At 56.0% G+C, this 12,836-nt stretch overlaps 1 protein-coding gene across 2 annotated transcripts; it reads left to right on the forward strand.

Annotated features, from left to right (window-relative positions):
• The first annotated feature begins 303 nt into the window (after positions 1-303).
• On the forward strand, positions 304-10,342 carry CLRN3 (clarin 3). 2 transcript variants are annotated; one of them, XM_081158153.1, is made up of 3 exons: positions 304-700; positions 5,934-6,113; positions 8,749-10,342. In XM_081158153.1, exons 1-3 carry the CDS (start codon positions 472-474, stop codon positions 9,027-9,029), a joined length of 690 nt encoding a protein of 229 aa, XP_081014279.1. In that variant the 5' UTR covers positions 304-471; the 3' UTR covers positions 9,030-10,342. The 2 variants fall into 2 exon arrangements, with proteins under 2 accessions (XP_081014279.1, XP_081014280.1); XM_081158154.1 differs by lacking the exon at positions 304-700 and adding an exon at positions 4,805-5,010 and having other exon boundaries at positions 8,749-10,331.
• The last annotated feature ends 2,494 nt before the right edge of the window (positions 10,343-12,836 follow it).

Raw genomic sequence — 12,836 nt, forward strand, 5'->3', positions numbered from 1 at the left:
TTTTAACCAGTAAAGCAATTTGTGAGTGAGTTGAGACCCTATGTTGTTGGCTGCTTAGGATCAGCAACATTTTGGGGGTCCAGGCCCTCCGCTCCCTCATTATTTAGGAGTTCTAGTCCCGCCCTGTCCGGCCGTGGGGCTGGGCTCGCTCCCGTGGCCCTTGACAAGGGTTACAGATTAATCGTGCGACGGAGGAAGCCTTGGGAAGATCGCGCCCCCGTGTTCCCGCTGGTTGGCTGTACCCATGGCAACCTCCTACTCCGGACCAAAGTCCAGCTGCTGTAAATCTTTATGGCCATGTCCATGGTCCAAGGCGCATTAGTACAACCCTTCCGATGAAGAGCCAGCTCTTATATTTTACAACAAAGTAGTAGGCTCCGCTTCTAAATTCTGGGCTCCAAATGATAAGGTCCAAAGATATTAGGAAAAGGTACATAGTTTTTTCCCTAGGACCATCGTTTACCCGGAAAAATGCCTTCAACACAGAAAACGCTGATGTTCCTGTCGAGCTCCTTCACGAGCTTCGGGGCGTTCGTGGTCATCTGCGCTATCATGGCGGCCCAGGAGTGGGTCAGCAGCAGCATCGCCATCAGTGACAGCTCTTCCAACGGCACCATTGTCGTCACCTATGGACTCTTTCGTGGGCAGAGCAAGCAAGTTCTGGAACACGGACTTGGGGAGACAGACAAGTACTTTGAAGGTAAGTGAGAGATGGATTGGAACGGGGATAGTGAGATTGAGTTGACTGGGTGAGACTCATGTCATCCAATATTTTAATATCTGTTCATATTTAACATTTAATATTTTTTCTATTAATTCAACCAATATTTCTTGAACACCTGATCTACAGGTGAGCACCGCAGGTGACTTAGTGGGGCACCAGGACATAGACTGCAGATCTCCTGCTCTTCCCAAGCGTATCACTTGGTTGGGAGGGGCGACCTACCGCTGACAAACCGCCGACTTCTCGCATCCGACCCCCTTAACATTTCTTGAACTTTCCTGCTTCCTGCCATCCTCAGAGCTGCTACGTGAGTCCGGGCCACCCCCAGCCCTTCCTTGGTTTCCTCTAACATATCTCTGTCTCCGCCTGGCTTGCTTCAGGCCCTTTCTTCACAACGTGCTTTCTAAACTGCTAATCTAATCACTCTCTTTCCTGCTACCCTCTAATGGCTCACTGTGGTCCTCAGGATAAACTATAAATTGTCCAGGTGGCTGGACAGGCCTCCCTCCTCTCCTTTGATATTTAATATTTTAATACCTGTTCACACCTCCTGCCAGTGGTGTCATTATTTCTGCTTCCTCCCTTCCGGCTGTGCCTGTTGGCACCACGGTCTGAATCACTGTCGCAGAGGCTGTTTGAGTGACGCTAGTGAGTTTATTGACACGTAAATGACTGAGGGAAACTATGCGTCAGCAACCTGGTATCCGTCGGCAGGAACATCATTTTTAACCGTATGGAGCGTGGATTTTCAGTTGCATCAACAGCCTCTGTCCAGAACTTCATTAGTGGCCATCCAAGGAAAAGATGAAGTGGAAAACGGAGTCCATTCCTGCCTTTCTTTCTTTTTTAAAGTATGTTTTTGTTGATTTGAGAGAGAGAGGAAGGGAAGGGAGAGATAGAAACATCGATGAGAAAGACACACTGACCGGCTGCCTCCTGCACGGCCCCTGCTGGGGACTGAGCCAGAAACCCGGGCCTGTTCCCTGACTGGGGATCCAACCCGTGACCTCCTGGGTCATGGGGTGACTCTCAACCACAGAGCCACACCGGCCAGGCAAGGGGGTCCATTTCTTATTCCTGTCTCTCAAGTACATTTCTTTAACCAATTTGAGTTTCCATTTTTACCCCCAAAATATCCATTGTAGTTGGACATAATATTAGATTTCCATGAATTCTATATTTCGCAGGAACTCCTAAATTTTTCTCTGATTTCTTACATGATCATGCCCTACTCTTAATGGGTGGAAAATAAAAACTCATGGAGAATGGTAAGTTAGCTCCTTCTTTGACTTTTGAAGTCTGAATATGTACCGTTACGTTTTCTAACTATGAAAGCTGCCTTTGCGAATTATTTAGCGCCCTACACGGGTTTCACTCTGCACAGCGGCATGCGCGGGTGTCCCGGGTGTTACCCCGTCTTTTCCTCCTGACAGGTGAATGCGCGCCATTCCCTGCCTGATACAATGTTGCACTGAGTCCCTTCCCGCTGCCTACGGGAAGGAGGTTGAGCCTGGGGCGCGCCCGAGGCTCCAGCTCTAGTTTGTGACTTTATTAATGAAATGATTTCCTTAAATCCAGAGCAATATGGTTATAGTTCCAAGTTATAAATTTGCTTTTAGGTACGAGCAGAAGCGTCGTGTCCCCCACAGCCTCAGCGGGACCAGCCTCGGCTCACAGGGAAACGAGGGGTGTTCACGGTGCAGCTGCTGGAAACCGAAACTCTCAAAGATTCACTCACACTCAGCCACGTGAACAGCATTTGCAAAACCAGAGAGTGTACTGGGTTCCCAGTCTCCCGACTCATTTAGATATTTTAATATGAGCTAGCGCCCTGTGAAGTTCTGATTGTCACGGCGTCTGCTTGGAACCAATGATTCTGATCTGTGACAAATGGCTTCATGAGCGCCCCACCCACCTGCACACTGGGAGGCTCAGGGGGGGCAGGGGAAGGTCAGAGCCAGGAGGCAAGGGGAGGTCAGAGCCAGGCCCTACAGCCCCGTGGGTGATGGAAGTTCTGTGGCGTTGAGTGGCAGGACAACCCTGAAGGTGGCAGGACCAAGTGGGCACCCCATGCAACGTGGGGGCTCCGAGAAGGTGGGACATTGGAACCTGCTTTGCCTGGTTCTCTCCTCTGATTTGTTGTTCCCCAGGAGCCACATCCCAACCTTCTGGAGTCACTGTGAGCCTCCAGGTGAGAAGGTGAGCCACGCCCCCACCAGGGCAGGTGCAGGTACAGGAGCAGGTGCAGGTGCAGGTGCAGGAGCAGGTGCAGGTGCAGGTGCTACACAGCTGCTCTGGTTGATATCAGAGCTGGGGGACCCTCACTGCTGGTGATTTTAGCAACCGGTAAACTCATGCACAGCTCTCTGGAGAAGATGGGAAAAGGCCTGTAACTAGCACGTATGCCGTGGTGTCCTCTGGCTGCTGCAGCCCCGCGGGTCCTTCCCAGAGGACAGAACTTCAGCGTCACAGTGAGACAGGGCCGCTCTCCTGCTGGTGTCACGTGACCACACGGGGCTAATTTTGAGTCAGAATTCTGTCATTGGCAGCACGGGAAAATCTGCCCAGCAGTGACGGATTGACTTCTCCGTCTGCGAAGTTACCCGTGTCAGCTCGGCTGGGCCAAGGTCACACTGAAAGTCTCCAAAGAGTGACGAATATCGCAGAGCTCGGTTCTGTCTCCGCAGAGGGTGTATCGCACTGTGCCGACTGGGGCTGTGGGCCTGGGCTGGAAAAAGCAGAGCCAAGTGACAATGGCTGATTGCAGGTGCCAAAAGAATTCAGTCAACGCCAGGTCCATCGCTGGGAAAAGAGTGAGCCAGGCCCGTGAAACCCGACCACTGGAGCGGCTCAGCTGACCCGGAGGCCTACCCGCCGCATCCGGAGGCACCCAGCTTGTCCAACATCCAGGTGGAGAGCGACAGGCCCTCCGTGCCCCCAGCGAGCACGGGGCCCTGGCTGTGCCGAAAGCTCTGGATGTTCAATCTCAGCTCAAGGACAGCTGCCCGAGCAGCTGCTGTGTGAAGGAGGAGCCTGGACACAGAATTGCACACAGCTCCCGGCCTTGGTGGACTCACCATCTATTCTTTCTAGAGAAAGACCCCCCGTCAGTTAAATCCAACACCCCACAGGAACCGCGGGGCAAACGACAGCAAGGAGCAGTTTCACCCCAATCCAGCTTCCCCCCCCCCCCCCACGGCCTCTCCTCCACCCACCCATTCGTCCTCTGGGAGCTCCGAATTGTACTATCAGCCCAGGCCAAAAATAATCCCGAGAGAGAGAATCTGCTGCGAAAATCAATTAATTGCAAGAAGAACCAGGGAGATTTTCCTTCAGAATTTACAAAAAGCCCAACCTCACCCATCTGCCATATGTTTCTGGGGAGGAGGGACTTACCGTTTGCCCCAGAGACGTGACCGCAGAGGGAAGGGGAGCTTCAGGGGGCAGAAAAGGCGTAGCCGTACCCTTCTCCCCAAGCGTAGGGGTCACCAGCTGGGACACCCCACGCTCTGGGATCTGTGGCCTTACCGAGCTCCTCCAGTGGTACACTGAGGTCCACGGATTGAGAAGCTCACCAGGTCCTGCTCCCTGGGGACCAGGGGCGGGGGGAGGGGTAGAGACAGTTCCCACCCACAAAGCCACTGCTCTTCCCTTGGTTTCGGGGGACTTACAGGTAACCAGAGGTAGAAGGGCCAGATGGCATGTGGGTCCTGAGGGTTAAATCCCCGCTCACCAGGAGCCCGGATGTCCGGACGACCCCATTTCTGCACACGGCCCACCCCCAGCTGCGGAGTCCTGGCCTCTCTCCGGGGCTGCCAGGCAATTAGTGCCCATTGAGAGGTGGTTCTCCTGATTCCAGAGCTTGGCCCCGAAAAGGAAGAAAGAAAGAACGGAATGTATTTGCTAATTTTGTAGGCAGAGAGCATCTGTCAGATGCTCTGCGGTTTATTGTTGTTTCATTTTTGTTAACTTTCTCTGAATTTGCAGCTCTCATTGTCTGAGTTCTGAATCAGGCCGGGGCGGGAAGATGCAGCTGTTACACCTGCGTGGCAGAGAATTCAGAGGCTGGAATATACTTTTAAAAGGGGGAAGTCACATGAAGTTGGATCGCCACATGAACCCACAGGAGAGTGAGTCCTCAGGCTCCAAGCAGACTCCCTCCGGAAAAATCGTGTCTGTGGGTCTTACTGTCAGAAGCAAAGCTCACCCTGACTGTCACTTTCTAATTTACTCGGAAGAAGTGGAATGTTTCCCGCTTGCAAATGAGCCTCCATTGACAGCTTTTAGTAAGTGCATAGAGCAGAGGGAGTCTCCAGGCGCCCAGGACCCAGGACATTTTCCATCCTGAAGTTTCTGTTTTCTGTTAAGTAGCCAAATTGTGGCTGTCACAGCAGGTCCTGGTAAAATAAACTCGATATGATGTGGTGGCATCTCCTAGGGCCTAACACACTGGCAGCCTTGGAGAGGCTTACCAAGGCGTGGCTGGGGTGCAGGCGTGGCTGGGGTGCAGGTGTGGAGTGTGGGGCTGCACCTCTGTGCTGGTCACCCTGTGCTGTAAATAAAGGAGTGAGCAGGGGAACCGGAGAACAGGAAGGGGGAGGTGTGGTTAGAAACTGACAGCAAAGTGGGAGCTGATGGCCAACGGCCGGGGCTCCATTTGATGGAAGTGCACGGTCATGTCTGGAGCTCCTTTGCACCTAAGAAACAGGCAGGTTTTATAAAATTTTTTAGAACGCTGAAGAATTTAGCTCAGAAAGAAATCTGATGGTTCACCCAGGGGCCACCTTCCTCATTCAAGCTACAGGGGTTTGGGGTTCCTTTGGCTCCAAGGAAGCCAAGTCGGGGAGTGTGGTATCATCTCAGTTTGCACACACAGAAGTGACCACGGGAACCTCGGGGGTTATGGGATCCTCATGGGCACAGGTGCTTTCCTGGGGGACTTTAAAATTGGGATGGTTCGTATAATCTGAACCACTGTGGCTCCACCTCCACCCTGAGGTTTAAAGACCTGCCTGGAGGGGAACCGTGGGGACCCCCAGGTCCCACTCCCTCCCGTCCAGGCAGGCCAGAGGGATGCCGCCTGACTAACGGTCTCTGATCCAGTATGTACTGGGAAGGATTTGCAGGAAAGCCAGACGTTCGTGGCGCAGCCTCGGCCTGGAGTTGGTATTTGTACTTTGCACTATGTACTCACCTAACTTTATTTCAGTTTTAAAGAAACTGGACGGTTCTGCCCCCAAGGCTCTGCACGCGGTGGCGATCCTGCTCCTGGCCCTCAGCTTGTGCGCCTCGCTGCTGAGCTGTGGCTTCAGCTTCTACAACAGCGTCAGCAACCCCTACCAGACGTTCCTGGGGCCGCTGGGGCTCTACACCTGGAACGGGCTCTGCGGTGAGTGGCCGGGGCCCGCACTCGCCCGTCCCTGCTCCCGCCTCCCTCCCAGGCACAGTGGGCCATGCAGGGCAGGAGGCCCGCTCTGGGCCAGGGCTGGGGCTATGTCTGCATATTTACAGCATTTATGAGCATCTCTGGAAATAAGAGTCTGTATTACATGCACCGGCGAGAGGCAAGGAGAGGCGCGAGGAGGGCATGTTAGGAGTTAAGATACACGACATGCACCAGGCTTTGCTTTCAAGCGTCGATGTGAGGGGTAAACGAGACACACAGCAATCATGACACAGTCACTGGGCTCCTGCTGTGTGTGTGACTCCAAACTAGGTTCCACGGGACGTACAGAGGAGCACACGCACAAATACACATGCACGCACATGCCAGCACACACATGCATGCGCACACACACACGCACACATATGCACACACGCACACATAAATACTTATTTACTTTTTGTTGCCACATAACATCTGCATGATTGTGCCACAGAGAACAACAGAAATTGTCACTTAGGAGGATCTGGTGCCAACGCCCTTTTGTGGGTGACCTGTGAGCCCAGGGTGTTGGTGTGCGGCGTTGCTAGGCTATTTTATTTGCTTGTGGGCACGGTGTTGGGGTGGGGACTGCTGCCCGGAGAGGAGGAGAATCCCAGCTTGAGTCACAGTAGGTTTGCCTCTCCCTGTGGCTTCGAGGGGCACTGTGGACACCAACTCTGGCCAGAGGCGTGGCCCGTGGGTCCCTCTCTGCCCCTGACGGCAGCCAGCTTTCTCCTGCTCTCCCCCTGCTCCACACGGGAGCTTGGTCTCGAGAAAGGAGCGGAAGAGGCCTGCCCTGCTAACCTGTGAATTCCAGGTGGTGCATTGTAACGCAGGCCGGCCCCTTTCCAGCACAGGAGGGGTGCTCCAGAATCCAGGTGCCAGGCAGCCTGGGGGAGGCACCCTGGGCAGCGTCCCCCTGTCCTCCTGTGGGGGCCGATCTTACGCTGGCCTGGGGCAGGTGGCTGAAGGAGAGGCCAAGTTCCGTCCTGTGACTGGAGTGCGTGCTCTGGGAGGAGGGGCTCTGAGCGGAGCACTGCCTGATTCGAGCCTCGTAAATATTTCCACGGTGGCCTTTTCTGGCTAATATTTGAGGGGATCTGTGATCCGCCCCCCAGCACAGCATGGATATGACAGAGACCCACACAACTCACTGACCAAACCATTAACCAGGGACCCCAGGTGGCACTGGGACCGTCCCCAGCAAAGTTGCATGGGTGGCCACATGCATGCTCACCCCCCAGCTGCTCCAGCCACATTCACACATAACGAGCCCTTTCCTTTCTCTCTGTGCTTTTACTGCCTGGTGGAAAAAACAATCCACCCCCGAGTTCAGGGGGCATCCACGCTGGGCCAGGCACAGGGCCCTGCACGGGGTTTTCCCTGCTGCCCAGGCTCACAGTGGAGCTGGGGCCGAGGCGGAGGGGCTTGGTCACAAGCTCACCTATCTTCGCCCAAGCACCAGGGTTCCCAGGCCATTCCTATGACTATATTTCACCTCCATCCACCAAACCAAAGGCGAGGCTCACTGGCACTCATTGCCAGGCTGAGAAATAGATAATTCTAATTTTTGCTCATGTAATTCAGGAGTCAAGGAAAGCAGGGGCTTCAGGTACAGCTGGCTCAGGGTGTCAGCTCACACCGTCAGAACTCTGTTTCCCTCCCGTGTGCTGTCTCTAGATGTCCCAGCACCCCTCCGTCGCTCAGCAGCCCAGCTGGTCCTCTGAAGGGCGGTGCTGGTCCCAGCCATTCCCTGCTCACCGCCACTGAGACAACCCCAGGAGAAAAGACTCCTTTCCCCCAAACCTGATTCTCGCTGGACTAGCCCTCTCCCTCTCCCTGGAGCCACCTCCACGGCCTGCAGGGTTGAATTCATGGATTGACCCATCCCTTGGCCGAGAACCCCTGTCCACCTTGGGGCTAGGGCTGGGTGGGTCCTCAAGGAAAGTCGGGTGGTCGCAGCAGAGAGGAGGACCGGATGGAGGTCTGCGGCCTCCGGGTTCAAAGCCCATCCCTCACCTCAGCCAGAGGGAGCCCTGCTTTCCCCGAGGCTGGCTTTTCCCTCCACAGCTGAGTGTAAACTGATTGCCGTTGGCAGAGGCCCGATGGGTGTTTTTGGAGGAAAACATGGAAAAAGGAACCTGCAGGTTTCCCTCCTTCCCACCTGCTTCTCCCAACAAAGAACTTTGACAGAGAGAGTCGGGCACATTCCTCTCCCTGCTTGGGGCGAGTTCTGACACAGAGAGAGGCTGCGGGGGGCCGAAGACAACCCGAGGCCCTGAGGGTCAGGGAGTTTGTCCTGACGGGCCTGGGGCCGAGGCCGGTCTCTGGCTTCAAGTCCGGCCTCCTCTGACCCCGGCGCTGGGATAGCCAGGCCTTCCCCCGAGCCTCGGGGACCCCTGCTTTCCTCCCTTTCCTCCCACGGGCTCCCGGGGGGAGAAGCCAGTGAGCCCGCTTGCCCACCCTCCACCTGCGGGGGGCTTTGTGCGCGAAGATGCCCCGGGTCGTTGTGCCCCAGGGCGGGGGCCACCTGCCCACAGGGAGCCAGAGGGAAGAGGGGCTGGTTCCACGTCACTTACGAAGTCCCCTCTCCTCCCAGCTTCCTTCGCTGTCCTGACCATGGCGCTGTTTGCGGGGAACGTCCAGGCCAATCACCCCGCGGAAGAGCTGGTCCAGGCGCTGTACCCCCGGTACCCGCCTGCCACTCACAGAGGGACCAGCCACAGCTACGGGTACCCGTTTTGGCTCATGCTGCTGGTCATCCTCCTCAACATTGTCACCGCGGTCATCGTCCTCTTTTACCAGAAGGCCAGGTACAAGCGGAAGCAGGAGCAGAGAAAGCCAGTGGAGTTCGCGCCGCGGGACGGCATCTTATTTTGAACCCGCCCGGTGGCACCGTCTCGGCCTAGCCCGCGGCGCCCTGAGCGGCCCCTGCCCGCCTCTCTGGCTCGCTGTCCCCGTGCGGTCGTTTTTGCGTCTCAGGGCGCCACGTTCTTCATCAACGAAGTCCCCGAAGAGGGTCCGGTGGTCGAGGGCGGGCAGGCGGGAAGGGGGCTCTCCGGCCGCGTGGTGGGCAAAGCGGTGGGGCGATCTCGAGCCTCAGGACCCTTCCCGCCGCCCAGCCTCCGCAGTAATAAAGGTCTGCACCACCCACCCGCCCTGTGCGTCGCCCCGGCTCCTTAGCACCCGGGCCCAGCCTCCCCGGAGCGGCCGGCGCCCCGAGCCCACCCTGCGGACGAGACGCCCAGCCCGGAGGGGCTCGGGCTCCTCTGCCTGGCACCAGGCGTTGCAGGCAGAAGGCCAGGCTCTGGGGCAAATGACCCGGCCCCCGGGGCCCCGGGTCACCGACATAACAAACCCCGCCGTGGGTGGAAGGGCCGCTGCCCATTTGGGGGGTCCCAAGGTGCGTTTTTGTCAGGATGAGATTAGAAAGTGAAAAGATAAAATATCTTTGTCTTTAAATGAATAAAAAATCACTACCCTGCAGCCTAAACTAGGCCAACCACGGGTCTTTGGTTGAAAAGGATTGCGGTAAATCCAGTCGAAATGGAAGGGTAACATGGCCACAAGCTCTAGCGACGCCCGCCCCGCGTCGGCCAGCCCTGCGCCCAGTTCCTGAGGTGTCGACACAGGCGTCGTTGGTCCGGTGGGAGCGTGTCACCCATCGGGAGACTCCTGCCCAGCCAGAGGCCGAGGGGGACAAAGGCCGGCCAGCGGCCTCTGCTGCCCTCTGTGGGACCGGATGACAGCGGCCGGTCCGCCCTCAGGGTCCCGAGCACGGACCATGACCAGGGGTGTCCTCGGCTCCTGGCCCTCCACCCACGTGAGTGTAAACGCGGGAGGGTGGCCGCGCCCTCAGGTTAATTCCTCAGCTTTGTAAATGGCAACAGACAAACGGCCTGAGCGTCCGGAGCTGCCAAGCGGCGGAGCAAGGTCCGGAGCCCTTGGGCCTTTTAGCCCACATTTGACTCAGATCCATAAATACTTGTTTGCATCAGGCTGATGGTATGGGCTGGGGGTGGGGCTCAGGGGCCAAAGGACAAAAGGTCCCTGCTCCTTGAGCTCTGCCCCAGACGGGAAGGGTGGCCTTCCCGGTGCGTCCCGTGGTGCTCAGGGCCCCTTTCACCGCATGCGTGGGCCTCCTGGGGGGTCTCGTCCATGCAGAATAAAGGAGCGGCTGGCTCAGGCAAAGGAACTCAGTTTGTTTCAAATAAAGTCTCAGCCGGCTCGGGTGCCAGCCCAAGCTGGAGACGGCGGGGCCACCCCGCATGACCCTCCCACGCACACCCAGGACGTGGTGCTCCTTAGAGGGAAAGTGAGGCCAGCGTTCCCCACGGGGACCAGGGCCACTGGCTGATTAAAACTGTGCTCAAGGGGGAACGGAGGAAAGTGGGAGTTTGTGCAATTTTAAATGCCCTGAGCAGGCCTGCGCCGGAGCACACGCAGATGCTGTTCCTGCTCCGCACACTGCTCCTGCTGTGCGTTCTCAGGCCACCCAGAGGCTTGAAAAATAGCGGCAGACAGCATCAGCAAGAATTCCAGACAGTGCCCTCGTTTTTAAAAAAATTGTACTTGAGACTGACTTCATTCGGATCATGAAAGTTTCATTTTCAACAACTTGAGCTGTTTAGTCAAAAAGAAAAATTTAGATAGAAACAGGTTTTATGACTTTGTTTTAAACAAATTCTTTTAAAAATTCTTTTAATTTTTTTATTAATTTATTTTCAAATTATAATTGACATGGAGTATCCTGTTAGTTCCAGGTGCACAGCATAGTGATTCAACATTTTATGCACCTTACAGAGTGATCGCCATGGGCCGCCGCACAGTCATCGCCACGCCAGGGAATCGGGTCCCGGTGACTAATTTTATAACTGGAAGCTCGGACTCCCGTCCCTTCCCCCTTTCGCTCATTCCTCCCCCCTCCCCCCTCGGGAAACCTTCAGTTTGTTCTGTGTCCGTGAGTCTGTTTCTGTTTTGTTTTAAACAAACCACTTTAAAAGCACAGCTCCTCCTGCCTCCGCCTCCCATCTTCACCAAGGGGGCAGGGTTTTTTTGTGTGTGTTTTTTTTCCAATTTTTTTTAAAAAATTTTATTATTGTTTAAAATATTACAGATGTCCCTTTTTCTCCCCAATGACCCATTCCATCCTGTTCCTTCCCCTCCCCAGTCCCTCTCCCCACCATTGTCCATGTCCTTGGGTTGTGTATATATGCACATAAATTCTTTGGTTACTCTCTGCAAGGGGGCAGGTTTTAATTTTTAACCTTGACCCTCCGTGGCACGCTCTGCTGGGCTCACTATCTTGAGGTACGGCCACTTTAGCAAAATGTTTGTCACTGGTAAGTCCGGCGTCGGAGGGGATTTCTGCTTTTCTCACAGTGCCCGGGGCTGGTGGGAGCTCCAAGGGCCTCCCCGAGCCCCGAGGGTCTGTCAGAGCTCAGAGGGTCCTCATCAGCCCCAGCGATGGCAGCGAAAGTCAGTCTCCCAGTGCGTGTGCCCCCGGAGGCTCTACAGGGAGATTTCACCAAAGCCTCGGGGCCAAAGCATGGGTTGGTTTACAATTAACTCCATTTTATGGTGAGTGACCGAGGCTTAGCTGGGCTGTTGTGTCCATGTCCTACGGCAAGGGGCAGCTGAGATGAGATTCCACGCATATCTCTGGAGGGGTGAGTGGCTGGGGCTGGTACCTGCAGGGCACCCTGCGCAGGCGCAAGTCTCAGTGCACCTCCAGACACTGGACTTTGGGCTCCATCGGGCATCCCCAGGCAGGTGCTTAATTGTGAAATCATTCACTTTTGGATGAAAAATCTAACCATTTTCACCAGACAATACTCGCTATGTGCTATCTTTCCGCCCTGGAGACAGACGGCCTCTCTGAGGCTCCGGCACAGTCCCGGCAGAGGCTAAGTTGCGATTTGGGGGGGGCTGGAGTGCAGAGAGCATGTGCTCATGTGGCAACAGACTAGGCGTCAGCGGATACGCGGTGAACAAGTATTTATCCAGCACTTAGCCTGAGACAGGAGGCCGGAGCTGGGAACCCGGCAATGGGCACGACAGACACGGGCTATGGAGCAGCTGGACAGACAGACACCGAGTCTACCATGACGGGGAGCTTTGGGAGCACAATGACTGGGTGCTGTGGGGCACCCCAAAGGAGAACCTGAACGAACTGGGGAGGCATGAGAGGGAAATGGCCTTGGCTCCACCCCAGACTCTGCGACCCCAGGCAGACCTGCGACAGACCTCAGACACAATCACATCCAACCCACGTGCTCCTGAGACCAGGAGGGTGTGCGGGGCCAGGAAGCTGGGACTGGCCCCCTGGCCCGGCTGGATAGGTGTGGTCCCCGCCTGTGACGACCTGCCACCTGAAAGGAGTCTTCCTCCCTTAGACCCGGTCCTCGCTCTCACCCAGGGTATCCTGAGAGCCGTGCAGGGCTGAGGGTCCCTGTGACCCAGGGCCAGGAGCCTTGGGATGCCCCACGGCCAATCCTGAGGGGACATTCCTCACAGGTGGAGACACAACAGCCAGTGACTGTGATGGTTAGGCCGGCCACGACCGCGACACCTCAGCCAGGACACGAGGCCCCGTGTTCCAAGGAGCCCGAGCTCTAGTGTGGCAGCCTCAGATGCCAGACAGCCCCAGACCCCAGGAAGCCCCAGTCCACAGGTACCCCCAGACTC

This window comes from Miniopterus schreibersii (assembly GCF_964146895.1).
Source record: "Miniopterus schreibersii genome assembly, chromosome: 14".
Lineage (NCBI taxonomy): Eukaryota > Metazoa > Chordata > Mammalia > Chiroptera > Miniopteridae > Miniopterus > Miniopterus schreibersii.